This window comes from Artemia franciscana, chromosome 7 (genome assembly GCF_032884065.1).
Source record: "Artemia franciscana chromosome 7, ASM3288406v1, whole genome shotgun sequence".
NCBI classification, from domain to species: Eukaryota; Metazoa; Arthropoda; class Branchiopoda; order Anostraca; family Artemiidae; genus Artemia; species Artemia franciscana.
Window position 1 is genome coordinate 3,511,514 of NC_088869.1, and position 20,243 is coordinate 3,531,756.

Consider the following 20,243-nt stretch of genomic DNA (forward strand, 5'->3'; position numbering starts at 1 on the left):
CTTTGTTGATGTATTGCTATTGGTGGCATGAATTATAAGAAACAAGACATTTGAAATATGAATGCCTTTCAGTGAAACTAAAATGACACTCTTGCCTTTCAAGGGTTTGAAGGGGCAGTAGCCCCATATGTTCGTGGTAATTTCTGCTCGTTTTAAGAGTGACTTATTCTGTGCCCTTTTTTTCGGTTTCAATATTCTGCTTGGCTCTTTTCGGAAAAGATTTATAAGCAAATAATAGAACATACAACTTAGTTCTAGTTAATCAAAACTTGGTTAACAAACTTATCAACCCATATTTACTGGTTTCAAAAATTTTGCTACTTTTAACCTGAGATATACCAAGTATTTCAGAAAGCTTTCGCTGCTCTTATATGTTGTGAGCTTGTTATTGAAAACAATAGCAAAGCTCAGATACCTATCTAATATTTGCCAAGCAGGATTATATGAATAATCTTACGTTCAACAAGCTTATTACAATTCACTTTGGCAATTTTTAGCACTCAATAGCCCATTCCAATTATTAAATTATGTTCAAAAGCTCTAATTGAAATCTATTTCAATTATTATTTGTCTTTTGTGCTTTAGAGCTAAACAAACTGCAATTCATCCTTTTACGGACTGGAAATTCTTGAAGAATTTATCTATAATATTTGTATAAGTAAGTAAGTAAGACGGCACTAGACCCTCAAGGTCCAAACCGGCGGTGCTGATGCTCCGTTTCATAGCCCCTCATCTAGGAAGTGCGATGGGGGACTGGGGGCCAACCATCCTATGCTTTCACACACCCTTCCCGCTTACCTTCCCCAGATTTCTCCAGATACCCATTTAGAGCTGGGTCGACTCTGCCTGAGCTTACAGAGTCAAACCACTGACCCCCGTCCCAAACTAAATAACTGGTCACAACTGGGATTGAACCCGTGCCCCCTGGACACAGAATTTCCCCACCAGCACGCCGACCAATTAGCCAGGAGTAATATTTTTGGTTAGTTTCAATGATTATATGGATTTGCAAGACTTTTTAAATTCAGTTTCTAGCAAATTCATCTCGATGTCAAAAATCACTTTCAATAGATCACAGTAATTACACTTATTCAATGAGTTACTGCAATTGCTTGCAATCCATTGCAATTGCCGCTGACGAGTAGTTGCAGGCATCAAGCCATGGCTAATTGTAGAAAAAGCCAAGATAGATAGTTTAAGTGAGTGAGAGGCAAATCTGACATAAGCTCTTGTTAGGATTGTGTGAAAATGCTCTTATTTCATTTGTTGATAGATAAATCTATCTATCATCCGTCTATACGTCATTCCTAGGGCAGAACTAAGGTAGATAATCATAAAACGATAGGATCAGACCCAGGCCAGATCAGGTAAATCGGAACCTATGCCGTCATCTTCAACTACCGAAACTTATACCCAAAATTGCAAAACAGAGCAAAAATATTAACAAGGACTTATCCCGATAGAAAACATTTAGGATTCTCAGTCTATGGAAATGGATATCAAACAAAATATTAAAGATCCAAATGAACAGGTAACAGATATGGACCCGTATTTGGTCAATTTACTAACTTTATTTATCTAGGATGAAAGTGAATATATCATTCGATGCTCTTTCATATATCAGTAGCCTAATTGTTTGGGGGAAATAACCTTTAGCCTAGAGGGCGCAAAAAAGCCCATAGGCTAGTAATCAAAGTTTATTTGGTACTTTTGTATATACAATTCGGTAAAATTCTAGTTAATTGACTTCTTGCTACCTCAGAAAGGGTTTAGACCTGTCATGTAGGCAAATTTCAGGGCACTCTAGAGGGAGAAGGAGTGGAGGTGGGTACTTTAAAATACCTTTCTGGGACATAATTTAGCCTGTAGACTCATCCCTGAAAGTTTCATTTTCCTAACCTAAGCCCTTTCCAAGATAGCAAGAAGTCAATTAACTAAAATTTACCTAAGATTCTAGTTTAGCTACTTTTCACTATCTTGGAAAGGGGCTATGTTAGGAAAATGAAACTTTCAGTAATGAATCCAGAGGCAAAAACATACTCTGGGAAACTACTATCTGTTACAAAACTATTATTACCTTAATAATAGTTGCAAAACTATTTTACCTTAATTTTCAGTTATTAATTTCTTTTTCTCTGGTTTTAATTCTAAACATGCAATGACCAGTAAAATTCTAGTTGAGTGACTTCTTGCTATCTCAGAAAGGGTTTAGGTTAGGAAAATGAAACTTTCAGGGATTGGTCTACAGGCTTAAGTATATCCCAGGAAGGTATTTTGAAGTAGCATACCCACCTCCACTCCTTCTTCCTCTAGAGAGCCCTGAAATTTGCCAACATGACATCCCCCTTTTTCAAAAAAGATGTTAAAATTCTTGAAGATGTCCAGAGAAGAGCCACTAAGATGGTGAGTGAACTGTATGAGCTCCCTTACCCTACAAGGCTATGCAAGCTGAAACTCCCAACTCTGGTTTATAGAAGAAGACAAGGTGATGCCATTCTGGCTCATAAACTTATTAATTCAAAGGCAGTTCCTGATCTTCTTCCTCTGGTGTCTCAGGACTCTTGTACAAGGGGACATAACTTGCAGTTATCCAGGCATTTCTCCTCAAAGTGGCAATGTGCCTCTTTTCTTACCAACTGTGTTGTCAACCTCTGGAACAAATTACAGCCAGATACCATTGCTGCCCAAACCACAGACAGCTTTAAGAACCATCTTGACAACAAGTGGTCAAAAAAAGAATGGAAGTATAACTGGGAAGCACTTGAATCAGCAACATCAAACCACTAGTCAAGTGTATGTATTCAACTATGTGTCATGTATTGTCAACTCTGGAGTTTCTACAAGGAAAAATCCTTATATTGCTCCAAGCTGCAATTTAAGGTAATTAAGGTAATGACAGGTCTGTACCTATAAAATTTTTGACAAAACAATGTTTGGTCAATGTTGGTATTACTGGAACAATTTTTTTGGGTCATGAAACTATTGTTAATAGATGCATTTTGACTTTTTGAACATCTTTTCTCTCTTGCAAAACTACCGCAAACTCACTGCTATGGAGTTATTCTGGCCCAAATGTTCTTGTATTTATACATATAGAATTGTAATCATATCCATTTTTGTTGATTGAGAGAAGATTATTTATGAAAGAATTGACCTAAAATAATTCACCTTTGGAACATACTTAACCTAACCTCTATCTAATATCTATTTTCTATTGTGTATATTATCATCAAATAATGCTTGAACAAGAAAAAAAGGCTAACTTTGAATAAAAATAGCTTGCTTACAATAATGCAGTCCTTGTGTATTCTCTTGGCTGGCCTCAAATGTCAGAAAAATGACCAACTTTCAGTTTGAATAACTCCATAATGATGAGTTTATGGTAGTTTTGCAAGAGAGAAAAGATGTTCAAAAAGTCAAAATGCATCTATTAACAATAGTTTCATGACCTAAAAAAATTGTTCTGGTAATGCCAACATTCACCCAACATTTTACCTTAATTTTCAGTTACCTGTTGCTTTTTCCTGTATGCAATTTCAAAATACAATTCCTGTTATTTGAGCAGAATTCTGAGCCATATCAATGTTTTTTTTTTCAAAATTAGGAAATGTATTTGCATATCTTTAAAACCTTTGTTCAAGCAGAAGATCTATTTTGCAAGGTTTCACTTTTATAACACACATATTTTGAAGGTCAGGGGCCTCTAGAGGGAGAAGAAGTGGAGGAAGGTACTTCAAAATACCTTCCCAGGACATACTTTAGCCTGTAGATCCATCCCTGAAAGTTATATTTTCCTAACCTAACCCTTTTCTGAGATAGCAAGAAGTCAATCAACTAGAATTTTACCCAATCACCTAACCTTAATCACCTTCATCAATTTGAGAGCTTTAAGGTTCTCAAGATCTGTAGTGCTCTTGAGTTGGTGACTCTCAGTCAAAACTCCACTGCCTCTTCTCCCAATCCTTGTCAAGTTGATAGCCTATTTGAAAGACTAGATAGAAGGAGTGCTGACAGTAGTTTCCTCCAATTCATTCCATTGGCTTATGACTTCTTGTAAAGTAGGCCTACATTTGACAGATTAGTAATTGCCTGAATAGCTACCTATAGATAAAGAAACAAGTTAAGAAAACAGTTCTTACTTCATAATATGCAAATATAATGCCCAAATCATATATTTTTCAATACAATGTCACTGGTGACTTGTTTTTCCAGTTTTGTTTTGTCACAGTTGATTCAATTTACAGGTACACATGTTAAAAAAAACTATGACACATTTTGAGAATAGATAGCTTAGGAAACATATAATTTGGGCTATATTTTTGCACATCTTGGGGGCTGGGGTAAAGTATAGTATCCTAGGGATTCATGCAAAATGTGTTAACTATTATTATTCTGCATATTATGAAGTAAGAGTTTTTTTTCTTAAGATTTGAAGTATGTAATTTAGGCTATATATTTGCACATTAGGGGTTGGGGGTAAAGTATTTCAAGGCACATGAAAAATATATTAACTATGATTATTCTGCATATTATGAAGTTAGAATTGTTTTCTCAACAAGTTTTCTTATCTCCAGGTAGCCATCTCTGGGAAATACCAGCAGATTCTGAATTTTTATATATAAATAATTTGGAAGACCACTCTGCCTTTCCCTGACAATAAATAAAAGTTCAAATCGGGATAAAATCCTTAAATAGACAGTGATAGATTTCACAAAAAATACCAGATATTATGGCCATATAGGCAGTGACCATCATCAGTAGTAATATAGTATTACAACTGATGATGGTCACTACATATATGACTGAAATATATAGTATTTTTGTGAAGTATTACTGCTGATGATGGTCACTGCATATGTGACTTAAATATCTAGTTTTTTATGTGAAATATATCCCTGTCTATTAATAGGATTGTGTCCCTATTTAACTTCTATTTATGATTCTCAATCTGGAGCTTAGTTTTAATAGCATCTTTGAGTGTCCTCTTGTGAGATGATGGCTGGTACTGTGGCTACCCATGAAGGTGGTGGAGTTTTCTTTTTGAGTTTATAAGTCAGCATCAAATTGCTTCACCTGTGTCTGTAGACAAGGGTAGTTAGATTGACTTGCTTGAGGTGGTCCTCATATGAAGCTGATCTTAGGTTTTTCATGCACTTTGTTGCATGCCTCTGAACAGTTTCAATGAGCCTTACATCTTACTGGCGAGAGGGACCAGCCAGGCATATAGCAAAATTAAGATTGGTCTAATAACAGTCTTAAAAAGTTTAATGAATATTATTGCCTCTCATCTACTGATGGTCCCTTTTCATAGGCCAAGGATGGAATTTGCTCAGGAGACAACATGCTGAGTTTGGCTGTGGAAGCTTAACCTGTTGTCAGTGATGACTCCAAGGTCTCTTTCTTCTTCTCTATTTTTTGACTCTTATTTTAGTGATGGGATTTAAATTGAGTAGATAGCCATACAGTTTTTGGGTCCAAGGTGCAAAATACAGCATATGTTTGTATTGAATTGGAGAAGCCAGTCTTGAGTCCAATTCTGTGGCCTGTCTAGGTTATGTTTGATTTCCTGTGGATTTCCAATGCCAAAAAGTTTGGCATCATCAGCAAAAAATGCATATTGTTATCCACATAATTGAAAACATTGTTGATGTCCACCAGGAAAAGGGTTGGGCCTATTACAGTTCCCTCTGGTACCCCACTCTTTACTATGGCCTCATCAGAGTAGATTGGCTGGCAACCCATGTCAAATAAACAGACTTTCTGCTTGTGGTTGGTGAGGAAATTCATTGGCCAGTCTATCAGGAATGAATTAATGCCTTTGGCAAGGTCTAGCAGCAGTAGGTCAACTGGATGTCCTTGATTAATCAGATTTGTAAGTTTTTCATATGATTCCAATAAATTCATTTCAATCCATTTTCCTGACTGGAATCAATGCTGCTTCGGTGACAAGATCTTGTTGGTGGTTAAATGTTTGAGAATTGAATCATTGACATGCCTTCAAACATCTTAACAATAGCTGAAGTTAGGCTGATAGTTCTCAGGCTTGGTGTGGTCGCCATTTTTAAATATTTGTGTAATGTTGGGTACTTTTCAGTCTGCTGGTAGCTCTCTAGAGGTAAGTAATGTCTGAAAGATTCTTGTGAGACAGTCTCCTATCACTTTTCCAATTTCTTTTAGTAGTCTGGTATGTATATTATCAGGTCCTGGTGACTTTAGCATTTAACTTTTGTAAATGTTTAAAGACATTTGTAGACAATACCATGGTACTTTCCATTGGGGCTTTTATATTGTAGTTTGGCGAGGAAGTTAAAGGGCCTCCAGGTTCAGTGGTGAACACTGAGATAAATTGCTGGTTCATTAAGTTAGCAAGCTTATTAGTGTCTGTAGTTTCTCCATCTTAATCTGTTTTTGGTCTTCTGAAAAATACCAAGTTGAGAAGGCTTGGTTGCTATCCATCCCTAAAACGTTTTGGCTGGTCAACAATTTGGTGAAGAACAACATTATGAACAATGTCAATGATTGGCCTCATAGAACCAAATAAGATATAGGGAAACTGTCCCCATCTGTTTCATCTGGTGATGGTGCAGATGGACTTGTATGCAGTATGCACAGCCAATTCTGACAGGAGAGTGGCTTTTATTCTCAGTAACTGAAATATCAAAGAAAATGGTTTCAGTATAGGGGCTTTCAGGGCAGAGGCGCCATTTGGGCCAAATCTTGGGGTGGGTATGAACTCCATCTTGCCCCCCCCTCAACTCACTTCATGTAGCGTAAAAAAAATACAGGTTTTGGCAGCACATCAATCGAATATTCTAAGTAAAAACGCATTTTCAGCACCCGTGTGTTGCTTGGAAATGTACTGTAACTAAATGTGGAACTCAGCCACACTGACCTCTAAGATTAATTATAACATCAAAGATCACAATCAACAAGGTTAAGTGATTAAACTGAAAGTGGAAAATTCAACCAAACTACAGGCTGGCATTCCTCAGTGAGAAACTTTCTTATTTAAGTAAACAATACGTCAGTGAAAGTAATCTTCATTAACATGCTGAGGATTGTAACCAAAATCTCGGTTTTCCTTCATCAAATATATTTACAAAAAGGAAAAACATAACAAGAGAAAAAAAATATTACAACACTCAAGGTAACAAGGGGAACCGCTGAGGTTTCATCTTTGCAAAATCGTCAACAAGCTGGTCATTGTCCAATTTTTTACTAAATCCTTCTCTGCAAACATCAAAAGGAGGTGACTGAGACAATTGTCTCCTGTTGTAGACTGCATGTAGTTTTTCACTATTTCTAGGCTAGAAAACAAACGCTCATTGCTTGCTGTTGTCACAGGAAGTGTGGCAGCAATACAAAATACTTTAATTACTTCTGAGTAAGCCACTGGTAATGCCTGAAGATGGTCAACAATGTCTAGGAAGTTTTCTGGCTTTTTCTCCTCATCAAGTAAGAAACGCTTGACAATACCAGCTTGAGATTCGAGAAGAATGTCGTCGATATTAAGCTCGCCATAAAGAGCAGAGACACGCTTGAGCAACTCTGTGTCCATAAACTTGGTTGAGCTTGGATCCAAGCTTTCGAGTGTGCTCAGCACTGGCGAGTTATCTGTGAACCTTCTGTCAAACTCGGCTTGTAGATGGTTGAAAGTCTTGGAGTGCTCTCGCTTCATTTCATCCGCCAAAGTAGTTGTCCAATTTACAGATTGGATGAAGTTCTTTCCTAGCGTCAAAGTTGTCAAAAATTGTTTCAGATGCTTGGTGATCTTTTGAGTTCTATTGCTAATGGCTATTAATACCTTGATATTTACCTAACTAAAAAGTTAATAGGCTTAATGATGTAAAGTCTTCTACTGCTCTCTGTGCTCTTGTCTTTAGAGTCTTATGGTAGCATTGGCCGACAATCTGGGGTTCGACCGGAAGGGGATGTCAAGCATCTCTAAGTTTCATAAGGTTTATGTGTCAAGCATAAAAATGTTTATTTACACATATGATACAGTAAATGTACATAAGATGAGGACAGAAACAGAATAAGAACTGACTCGAGTAATCTAAAACGATGGCTTATAATTACTAAAACAAGGAAATAAACATCAAAACATTTGACAAGAACTGACCTATTTTAATCTGTCAACTTAAAGGCATTACTGCAAATATTCAGAATTTATCATATTAATATAATCATATAGGAAATGGGCATTTGACAGAATTGAGAATTTTATTATGTATCTAACCTACTTTCAAAGTGTACAATGATTAATAGCAAATAACTTAATTACCCCAAGGGTCGTCAGGTAATTATGCTCTTTGGTTAATAGGCATGCAGTCATTTCAAATCAATTGGACAGAATGGATTATGTTGGACATAATGGATTATTATGGCCGGCAAAGAGCCCTTTGTGGTGGAAGCTTGGTCCCCCTGGAAAATCTGGGGTGGGCATTTGCCCACCCCTGACCACCCCCCCCCAAATGGTGCCTCTGTTCCAGGGGAGTTGCCAATTGGGGTGATGGTGTAAGAGGTTTAAACCAGTGCAAGTTCTCTATGGCAGCAATAATTGGACAACAGGTTAGATACAGTATGATAGCTTTGCAAACTGATATGCAAATCTAGGAGCTCGTTTCTTGAATTCTTGGCATTGTTTACTTGTTAGTTTTGCTCAGGTCATTAATTTTGTTTGGTAGTTGATCAATGTTTGCTATGAGAGCAGAAAAATCTCGAGTTACTTGCTACTTTCTTTGGTTGAGTACTTCCTTATGGTAGTGATATATGTTGAGAACCAGATGTCTACAATGAATAGGAAAGTGCTTGAGGATCTACTACCATCAACTGTATTGAGACTTTCATTTGCAAGGGACTGGTAGGATGATGAGTCAGTGAGGTCATAGGCACTAATTGGTGACATAAACTCTTCTCAATCATTATTTACACTATGTACAGGGCTGTTATCTGGGTATCTAGCTATCCATGGGCTGGGGGGGGGGGTAGCTTTGCCCTAGACAAATCGAATTTTTTGGAATAATTTTTCAACAGTGGATAGCCAGGTTCAACTCTCCTAGCTCAATTTGGCATCTGAGCTCAGCTGATAAAGCTTTCCTTTTCTCATGATATTCCTGGGATGCATCTGCCCTGAATTTCCTGATGCAGCTGGTAGGATTTTTGCAGAATGCCTGTTTAAGTTTAGATTTGGGACAGAGAATGAGAGGGGGTCAGCGGTGGGTTGGATCCTATTGGTTTCAGGTATATCAACTGGCAATTGTTGCCCTAATAAGCATCTGATGTTCCTTATGTTTGTACCCATAATGTCATACTGCTCTGCAAGGTGTCTTTTCATGAACGTCTTGTGATTTAATACTCCTGGTTGCAGAGGTATGCCATATGCAACCACATTAAGTTTCTTGCCTTTCTATCTTTCTTCTGACAGAACAGTCTTTGGACTTTGCCTTTGAGGTGAGAATTAATGACTTGTTTCAATGTAGTTGCTTCCTCCAGCATTGCAGCTCCAGCATGTTCTTTAACTTTGGAGATGGCGCATTTTTTTGGCCATATTTTTCTCTAAATTGTTGCTATGTTCTTTGACCTTGTTTATCCTAATGGTAATGTCTTGCTTAAGCTCTTCTACCGCCCCTTTAACTATTTTCCCATATCTGAAGTACTAGGGACCTTAGATGTCAATCAAATTCGAAATTTTAACCAATGAGGAGGAGGGAATCTCTTGAAGTAACAGACTGCTTGCAAATCAAGCAGTACCACTGCATGTCCCCAATGCTAGACATTTTGTGAAAAGTTCACACTCAGTGTTGGGTATATTTAAGCATTCAATGCATAGCCATTTTTCACAGCCACAACATAAAACAGCCTCTGAATCTGGTTCAAGACTGTAATTACAGCCAGCATGTAAATCTTGGGACATTTTTGGGCTAACTAGCTTTGGTTGGCTATCTCATTTAGGTGGCATCCCTTTTTTGTGCCACTGTTATCTAACAATAGACATAATCTGTAGGAATTGCCAATACTATCCCCAGCAGTTTAAGGATCAAAATCCTGCTGGTACAAATATGGCTCTCCTTTGTTTGATATGCTCTTTTGTACAGACTATCTCCAAAAATAACCTTATAAACTGGAATTGAGCAACGTTGTTAAGCTGAAAACAGTTTTCTTGCACTTTAATTAGGCACAAGATCTATTTTGCAAGGTTTCACATTTATAACAAATTTTTTAAAGGTCATCAAAAGTCACTGCCCTCTCGAGGGAGAAGGAGTGGAGGTAGGTACTTCAAAATACCTTCCAGGGCATACTATAGTTTGTAGACCATCCCTGAAAGTCTCATTTTCCTAAGCTAACTGCTTTCAAGGATAGCAAAAAGTAGCTAAACTAGAATTTTACCCTTGTGTATTATAGATACCACGCCAATATTTGGACAGTATCACTTGAAACATAGCCATAAAACTCAATTAGTTTGCATTGTTTAATGACTGTATAGTCATAGTTTGCAAGTAAACTTTTTTCAAACATGGCTTAGTTGTACACTTCCAAAAGGGAACCTTCTTGAAGGAGTATAAAGTCATGTTGTGTCCATTGAAACACTCTTATGTTTTGCCCCCCCCCCCTTATCATGGAAAAGTCTAATTGCCTCTTTTTAAATCCTAGACAAATCCCTAATCTTCATTTGAACATCCATGCCTGCAGTATTATACTATCTAAAACTTTCCCCTAATACTATACATTGTAAGCTAAATGAGTTTTTGATTTTTGGCTATGTTCCAAGTGATGGTGGCCAAATATTAGTGTGGTTGCTATAAGACACAAGGACATTTTTGTTTCAGTTCAATATTGTATTCAGTTATAAATACAATTTGGAATCACATTACTCTTATACCCCCTCGAAAGGCTCCTTATCCAGGTATACAAGGGGAAAACAAAAAAAATACAGTAGAAGCAATAATAAAAAATATCAATTGCCAAACAACATATGAGATTAAAAAGAGACCATACCTGAGGCCTGGGAGTAAAAGCGCAGAGACAACCACCATATATCATGTAATATCATTGAGAAAAAAGCTATTCTGTTTCATTCTTAACTAAATGTTCCTTAAGAATCCTTTTAAAAGTCTTATTATACAAAGAACAAAGGTTTTATGGAGCTGAATCAGAAATAAACCAAGAAGTTTTTTGAAGAGATTTTGGAAGATTGCCATGAAGTTGACATAAAGACAAAAAAAAATATAGGTAGACTGTAGGCTTAGGAGTAGTTTTGGTGAGGAATGGTTGGTGTCTATAACCAGACACCATGCTTTGTTGTGCATGACAGGTGATCAGTGTGTAGGAAGAAAGTAGACATCCATTCAATAGGGGCGTAAGAAACATATGACTAAACAAGAGAGAAAAAAGAAAGCTTCAGAATTGATCTAGGAAAGGTGTGTCTGAGGTTTTGAATGATACCAAAACTCTGTGATACTTTAACCCTAATCATGGCTATATGATGTCTAAACAAATGTTTCTTGTCAAGCAAGATATCAAGAAAACAGACCAACTATTTCTCTGGTCTATACAAGGAGCCTTATGACACCTGAAGCTATGTAAGCTGAGGGACAGCTACACCAATTTGAGATAAAATGAGAAAATGTGACTTGGCAACATTCAAGGCCAAATAATTCACAGCAAACCATGAAATTACTCTCTCAAATATTGCCACCAGGTTAGACCTGATATCACATTATGTCTTCCCAAAAGTCCTAAAAGCGCTGTCATCAGCCAAAGCAAAAGAGTGATCTTCGTTAGAAGCAGCATCAGAACACAGGAATATCCAGATGACAGAGTTGATGGCATATCCAGATAGCCTAGTGTTCTTGGCTGCCGAAATTGCATCATTCATCTGTTCATTTAACATTTAATACGTTTATCATTTAACGTCTAATACATTTTCATTTAACGCGGATCAAGTTATGTGACAACCGTGACTGGTGTGATCTGAAAATGGCCTGTAAGCCTAGAAGGCATTTTATATAGCCAATTCTTTCGAGGGTTTTTAGTAATATTTGAAAATCCACCCTGACTAAACCTGTTTTGAGTTTGAGAACAGGCTATGCACACTTATGGCTACCGGTATGTTTGCTGCAATTATGTACGTAAACCCACAATAATACAAAAATAAATGCGGAGTAAACAACAAAAAATATTTTAATGTTTTTGAAATATTAGAAGAAAAAAAATATTATTAAACATGTATGAGTGAATAGATTGAATGCACCATTGTTTTTCTTCTCAATTATTTTTGAAACCTTTTTTCTATGTTGGATCTTTTCTGCTGGATGTTCACGGGTAGATAAAAAAAAAATACATATGTAGAAAAAAAATATCGTTTTCAATATCGTTTTTTTTCCGATATATCAATATATCAATATCGATATTGAATATTGCCCACCACTGGTATACACTTTTCAAATAGTTTGTAGTAACCAGTGTTGCAACAAGTACTCAAAATTTTTACTTAAGTATTAAGTAATCATTGTTTTTTAAGTATCAAGTAATAAGTACTTTCCAAATTCTTACTTAAGTATCAAGTACTTGCCAAAATTTTACTTAAGTATTACTTCAAGTACTACTTCAAATACTTATTCTATGTATTTTTACACAGCTTATATATATGTATATATATTTCTGATATCAAGCTCATACTACCTATTTGTTAAAGCCATTCTGAAGGCTACTTAGCCCTTTCCCTTGCCTATAAAATGTCCCCCGTCATTCCTCTCCTGGAAGTCTTGAACAAGAACTGGAATTTCCATTTTATCGTTTTTAACCGTTTCCCTCATTTGGCCGTTACACAACCAACCAAGTCCAAAAAATAATCTGAATGGATTTTCAACGCAACGGCTTGAAAGCAAAAGACTATCAAAACAATTAAGTGCAGTCAAAAAACTCTTGATTGGATCGGACAGATCACATGACAGGATTAACACAGTGCACTTAGAGTTGAACTTCTCGAGATTAGTGTTCAGTCAAATCTGGCACGTTTGAGAAAATACAGGGTTATTCTGAAACGTGTGGGAATAGTGGAAAAAATAGGTAAAATAGAAAAACAACTTTGGATTGGCTTTAAAACAGATAAAAGGTAATCAACTAGTTCATTCTCTGATTCAATAAGTAAAAATCTTAGCAACAAAAAAACTCAAATTTAAAAGTAAGGAGTCAAGTGAGTTAGTTGCAGACTTTTTTAATAAGAAAAATCAAAGCTCAATAAAAAGGAGAGGCAAAAATTTATACTTTCAGCAGCTCGCTGAAAGTCGCTGGCTTTCAGCGTGCTGAGAGAAAAGAACAGTATGAAAATGAAGTCTTGATTAATACTTGCCAGTGGCGGATCAAGTCTTGATTCATACTTGCCAGTGGCGGACCACACGATGACATCTCTCGCCAGTGACGGATCCAGGGGGGGGGATGCGGAGGGTGCCCCCCTCCAACGTAGTGGTGGATTTGTGGTTGGGTCCACTTGCTCTGGTCTGGGTTGGGATGAAAGTTATTTTTTTTGTAATTGGTTTTTAATAGTTTAGATTGTAATAAGTTTTTAATTATTAAGACTGTTCCTTTTGCAGAAAAGCTTGAAACCAAGTTTTAGTTATTTTTGCAGTCTGCACACAATTATTTTCTGCCAAAAAGTATTTAATTTAAATTTAGGTTTATCAAAGGAATGTGTCCGCCTTACCACAAAAGCCAACTGGGAGGCATAAATCTCCATTTTGTAATAACATGGAGGGGAAATTTAAAATCCTAACTTCTTAAGGCTGTCGAAATGATATTTCAGGATTGTGCTGTCACAACGGGGCTGAAAAGTAAAATATTTAATTCTTTTTACTGTCAAAAACTTGTTTTCGAGTCTTGCTATAGCACTGAGGTAAAGAAATTGATATCATTACTTGTTTTGGCTGTCTGTTTTGGTTTTGCCTTTTTTGCGAAGCAGTGTGGTTTTTACAATATTGTTGTTTTTTAGGAGATTTTTATAATAGAAAGTAGGTGCATGAGAAGTGCAAAAATTATTAATTAAAATTATAGAGTTGATGAGCCAATGGTGGCCACTTTACTGCCTATTTTCATCTTATACTAAAACATTAAAATAAAGGCCATACTGTTTAAACTTTAATAAAGGTTTGTATAAAGGTAAGTTTATGAGGCAAAATACTCCTTCAAAGGTCGCAGTAATCGCAGTAACTATGACACTAAGTCGGAAATCTCCCGGAAAAAAACGGAATAAAAAAAGGAGATTTTTCGCTGGGGATTGAATATTTGGTTGAAGGTTGGCTTCAGTATGGCTCATTCTGGAAAAGGGTTGTTTTCAGGCTTTGGGCAAGCCATGGGTGGAATTACTTATAGGCCCTACTAATTGAAGGAAAACTCAACTTTCTTAAAACTTGAGACCCCCTCCCCCTCGTCCTATTTGAGATAGGGTTGTGATATCAGATTTCAATTTGAGCACTGATCCTAGGCATCTTTGGTCTAGCTTTCATTCGGATCCATCACTCCATTCGAAAGTTATACCAAATTAAACTAAAAGCTTTTCAGCGCTTTCGACCTTTTTCAGCACTTAAAACCCACTCCCCCTCGTTCTATTTGAGCCAGGGTTTTCACCTCAAATTTGATGCCTGTCATGGTCTTAGGCATCTTTGGTTCAATTGTGTTGCGAGAGCAACACTTTGGTTTTGTCCCTTTTTTTTTCTATGCCGCTGATGTCGGCTTATTCCTGGATACTGGTAAGGGTCTGACCTGTGCGTTTTTTACGGAAAGTGTGGACCTTAGGCCGATTGATGAATATGGCATTACATTTTGGAAAGTTCCGCAGAACTCCTGCCTGGGACCAAAAAGGATGGTTTTTGCTTGTCCACGAGCCAGAGCCTATGGTGTGCGAAGTGAAGTGGAGTTATGTAGCCTATGTCAGAGAGGAGTATCTGAAGTTGTGCAGCCAAGCTTTTGTTTCGTCAAACCATGTTTCTGCTTTGGAGTGGAAAGCTCCGTTCTAGCTGGCAAGCAGGCAGGCACCACTTTCAAATTGAAGATGGACTAAAATCAATAAGTGTTAAATATAAGCGGCAGTTACCCAACCCACAGCCAATATATCTTCTTTGAGTGATAAATAGAAAAATTTACAGAATCAAAAAAGCGGCATTTTCCCACGGGTCCGAAAGTGCTGCCATGATTTTCGCTGGGTTTATCATTTGTTTTTTGGACTTGGGATTAAGGTAGAGAAATGTTATCAGATGTACCTCTTAAACTCTAAAAGTTCTGTCCTTGCTAAAAAAAAATTGGAGCTTATCCTTTGCTCCTTTCTAAGTGGTGACGTTAGAAAGTTGGCCTACGGCAAAAAAATCAACTTTTGAACTCAGACAGATAGAATTTTTTTTTCGACGGCAATCGGTAGCCCTTGATGAGCTGATCAAAGTATATGTTTTTGATACAAAAATTCCTTCATGAGATATACTAGTTGGAAAGTTTTAAGGGGTTGACAACTTCAGTAGTAGGGTATACACTGAAACCAAAAATAAGCCGATACCAAATGTGAGACATGTAGGGGACTTGTAAGGAAAGGTCAGTTATTAGCTCATAATCATTTTCGGCAGTGATGGGTTGCAAATTTTGCTATTTGGCGTACCTATTATTTGTTTCCAGTGTATTTGATGATAAGACCGAGTTGGTTCCACTGGTAAGACATGTTGGGGACTTGTAAGTAATAATCGTCTGTTAGGCTACAATCATCTTTAGTGAAGAGGGGTGTAACTTTTGCTAGTTGGTGTAGCCTACCCATACTCACTGTAACCCAGAATTAAGTGTTTACGCAACGGGTACAAACGATAACGAAAACAACGAGGCAGTTTCGTAATAATTAATAGAGTGTCATCTATGGTATTTTGATCCTGAAAAGTTACGGATAGCTTTATAATACCAACTAGATTATATAAGATATTGTTCCAAGTCTTGATCCATCACGATGTCTATGATTGAAAAGGATTAAGTTCAACTGGCTGCAAAGTCAATTTAGTCCCTTCTTTCGATATTCTTTTGTTATTGTTGTTTTTTCAAGGCTGACCTTTGATCACCATTTTGGGTAACTGCCTTTGATCATGTGATTACTGATCGTGTTCTTCTTTAAACATAACGTTTTAAGAGCTTCGATAGGCTTACAACTTCAGCGTTTAACTGATAGCAAAGAAACAAAACCAAAGTGTTGTTCTCGCAACACTTTATTCGGTGAAGCCAGACAAAGGTTGCCGCAACACTTCACGTTGCTCAGGCAACGTAGGTCTAGTTTTTATTGAGATCCATCACTCCAATCGCAATTTGTACCGAATTAAATGAAAAACTCAACTTTTTTAGCACTTAAAGCCACCTCTCCGTCGCCCTAATTGAGCCAAGGTATTCATCTCCAAACATCATGTGTTATGGTTTTTGGCATCTTTGGCCAAACGGTTTTTTGGCTTTTTTTTTGTTTTTGGCTTTCATTCGCAAGTTAAACTAAGTTAAACGGAAAATCCAGCTTTTTTAGCATTTAAAGCCCCCTCCCCTCACCCTAATTAAGCTAGGGTCTCCATCCCAGAACTCAATGCGTATCATTCTCTTAGGCATCTTGATTCAATTTTTATCGAAATTCATCTCTCCATTTGCAAGTTACACTGAATTAAATGAAAAACTCAGATTTTTTTAACACTTAAAGACCCCTCCCCCTCGCTCTAATAAAGATCAATTTCAATCCAAATAGTTCAATTTTAATCCAAATCCTACCGGCGTTTCTCCGCTATACTCGATTGCACAGACGGGCGGACGGACAGACGCATCTCAAAAACCTATCTTGATGGATTTTTTTCACCATCCAAATAGGTGACAATTCCTGATTGATTATATACTATTCTTTCTTTTTTTTGGGATCCAATGGGCCAACATGGCTACCTAAAACGTCGCAAAATCTGTCCGTCCGTCTGTCTGTCTGTCCGTTCGTCTGTGCAATCGAGTATAACGGGAGAATCGCCGGCCGGATTTGGATGAAAATTGAACCATAAGTACCAAAGATCATGAGACACATCAAGTTGAAAGATGAAGACCCTAGCTTAAGCAGAACAAAGACAAGGGGGCTTTGCCTGCTAAAAAAAAGTGTTTCGTTTAATTTGGAGTTACTTGCGAATGGACTAAATGAAAATTGAACCAAAGACCTAACATCACGACACATATAAAGCTTTGAGATGAAGACCCTAGCTCAAATATAACAATGGGAAGTGGGTTTTAATTGCTGATAAAATTTAAGTTTTCTGCTTAATTTAGTATTGCTTGCGAATGGAGGAATGGATTCGAATGAAAGTTAGAAAAAAGATGCCTAAGATCAGGGCTCATATCAAGTTTTGGTACCACAAACCCTATCTCAAATAGGGCGAGGGGGAGGGGATTTCAAACTTTAAGAAAATTAAGTTTCCTTTAAAATAGCAGGGTCTATAACTTATGAATGGAGTGATAAATCTGAAGTCAGATTCTTTTGAATACTTGAAATTGCCGGAATTAATTTGACAAAATACCACTGCATTGGATCCAGCTAGGATGCCCCAGACTTGTTTATTGCAAACAACATTTAGATGGGTTAAGATTCATAGCTTCAGTAGTTCTACCAATAATATGGTCCTGAAGATGATGAAATGGTAGAAATCTGGTTAAGTTGACAAGAACACAAAACTTGAACACTAATGTCAGAAACACAAGCCCAAATGGACTACAGTATGCAACATTTAGCACAAAACAAGCACAATAGCTTGTGCTATGTACAAATGTACAATGTGCTAAACAATTTAGCACAATATGTAGCACAAAACAAGGGATGTTAGCTCACTGTCGACCAGTGAACTGTGGAATAATTTCAATTTTTTATTATATGACTTTTAAACAAATTAAACCAAGTGATAACCATACCATATTTTTTTCGTAATAAACAAAAACCTTATTTCACATCCAAAAATAAGGCATGGAGCTATATCTGAGTTGACTCTAAATCCAAAAGGCGATGTTTTCTTGTACATTGCCAAGGCACACGCACAAAAAAGTTTCGTGTCAAAGGTAAAGTATTAGGAAAACAAGTACATTATCAGTATCTTAAATAATAAGTATTTTGTAATATTACTTAAGTTTTAAGTAATAAGTACACCCTAGAGTTTTTATGCTTAAGTAGTACTTCAAGTAAAAGTACTTCAAGTAAGTGACAGCACTGGTAGTAACAAACTGTAAGTAAGGAACAACTTGGCCCAATAGTAACCAAAACTCTAAAAAAGGAATGTTGATAGCAATAGATACATCAAAAAAATTGTCTTTTTATGAGGATTCTAAATATATAACATACATTAAATTTGATTTTACCCATCAAAAGCTATGAGCCTGAAGAAATTTACCTTTTTTTCAATGAAAAAAGCGGGGGAGACCCCCTAAAAGTCAAGAAATCTCAGTGAAAATCGCACAATCAAATTAAGCATATCAGGGAATCCTGAAGTAGAGGTCTCAAGCTCCCTACTTTAAAATCATGGAATTGTTTTTTTGCCTGAAGGAAGATCACAGATGTGTGTTAATTTGTTTTTTGTTTAAAAATACAGATATTTTTCTGGGGCGAAGGGCAGGGTTTCTTTGGGATGATTATCCACGTGAAAGTTTTCCATGGAGAAGGAAGTTTTCGAGAGTGCAATTTCTGGGGAGAATTTGTCAGAATCCCTATGGGAAATCCGTTGTTTTGTCTTACTTTCTTCTTGGCACCTTCGTCTATCACATGGAGATATTCCTGGGCAGATTTTCAGCGGGGTTAGAATAGCCTGGGGATTTTCTGTTGGAAGGGTGATCCTCCGGAGAAATTCTCCATGTAGGGATTTTCTGCAGGAGAAATTATGCATGGGGGAACTTGCCAAGAAGGAGGGATTTCCGGCATGATTTGAAACACTATCAGAAATTAAATTGAAAACAAGTCTTCTTTCAAATGAAAGTGGACGAAGAAGAATTTTCCAGGTGGAATTGTCCGCAGGAAATTTTCCGGAAGGAATCTTCAACGAGGATGGGATTTTACGTGGGAGGAACTTTCTATGAAAGTTATTTTTTTTTGGGGGGGGAATCTTCCATTAAGGGATAGATTTTTCGGAAATCCCCATGATAGATTTCCCTGCATTATTTGAAAAACAACAAGAAGCTAAATTAAAAAGAAAGTTTTCAACTGAATGTAAGGAGCAGCATTAAAAACCCAAAACGAACAGGAACTTTCCGTATGTGAAAGGGGAGGGGGTGCTTCCTCCTGAATACTTCACTGTTTATGCTAAAGTTTTACTTTTTCTCTCCCAATTCTTTAAAAGCGACTCCTGGAACACAAGGGCCGTTTAATTAGAATAAAAAGCTTTTTTAAAGCACATAAAGTACATTTTAAAGTTACATATAGCTTCCAGTAGAAAAGGTATGCATGATGCAACTTGTTTAATCTACAACAATACCCTACACCACGGCTTCTTAAACTATGGGTCGCGACCCCATTTGGGGTCGCGTAGCAAATTATGGGGTCGCGAGTGATAAAAATACAATTTAACAAAAAATGTTTTTTAACTTGTAAAATTATTGTTATACAGAAAAATAACAATCATCGTAGATAAATATATCATAAGATCTTCTGGTTCAGAAAGACTGTTTATACCAGCCTTTGTATTCCGATCATTATAGTATCTTATATAAATTTACTATGAATCAGAAGATGTTATAGAAATTTATAAAAAATGTAAATTTTTTTGGCAATCTCTTAAAACTGAAATAATCCTGATAAATATTATCAACAAAATTTCTAATTGTTATTTTGAAGAAACTATATAAACATTTCGTGTTATTTTCATTTAGCCATTGTATGATTGTGAACGAAGTGCATGTTATTCTGAATTAGTCAGTTTAACCCTTTCGTGACCGACGGGACCTTACAGTCCCGGCATGTAAAAATCCTTTGGGCGCTTCTTAATTGATTGATAGCACCAGAATTGAACGATGTGCTTCAGGATGTTGTTAAGGTCATAAATTTTATTAAGAGCCATGCCCTTAACAGTCGCTTATTTTCAAATCTCTGTAAGGATACGTATTCCAACTACAACTTTGTTATTACATGCAGAAGTAAGATGGTTGTCAAGAGGTCAAAGTTTAAAAAGATTATTGTTATTAAAGAACGAGATCGAAATTTTTTTTAACTGAACGAAAATGTGAATTTGCTG

At 36.7% G+C, this 20,243-nt stretch overlaps 1 protein-coding gene across 1 annotated transcript in view; it reads left to right on the forward strand.

The window, feature by feature from the left end:
- Nucleotides 1–1,433: 1,433 nt before the first annotated feature.
- Nucleotides 1,434–20,243, forward strand: part of LOC136028749 (symplekin-like) — a 36,868-nt gene continuing 18,058 nt past the window's right edge. The window contains exon 1 of the mRNA XM_065706635.1: nt 1,434–1,531. Coding sequence (XP_065562707.1) covers nt 1,487–1,531 — 45 coding nt within the window. The 5' untranslated portion in view covers nt 1,434–1,486. The remainder of the gene's footprint in view (nt 1,532–20,243) is intronic.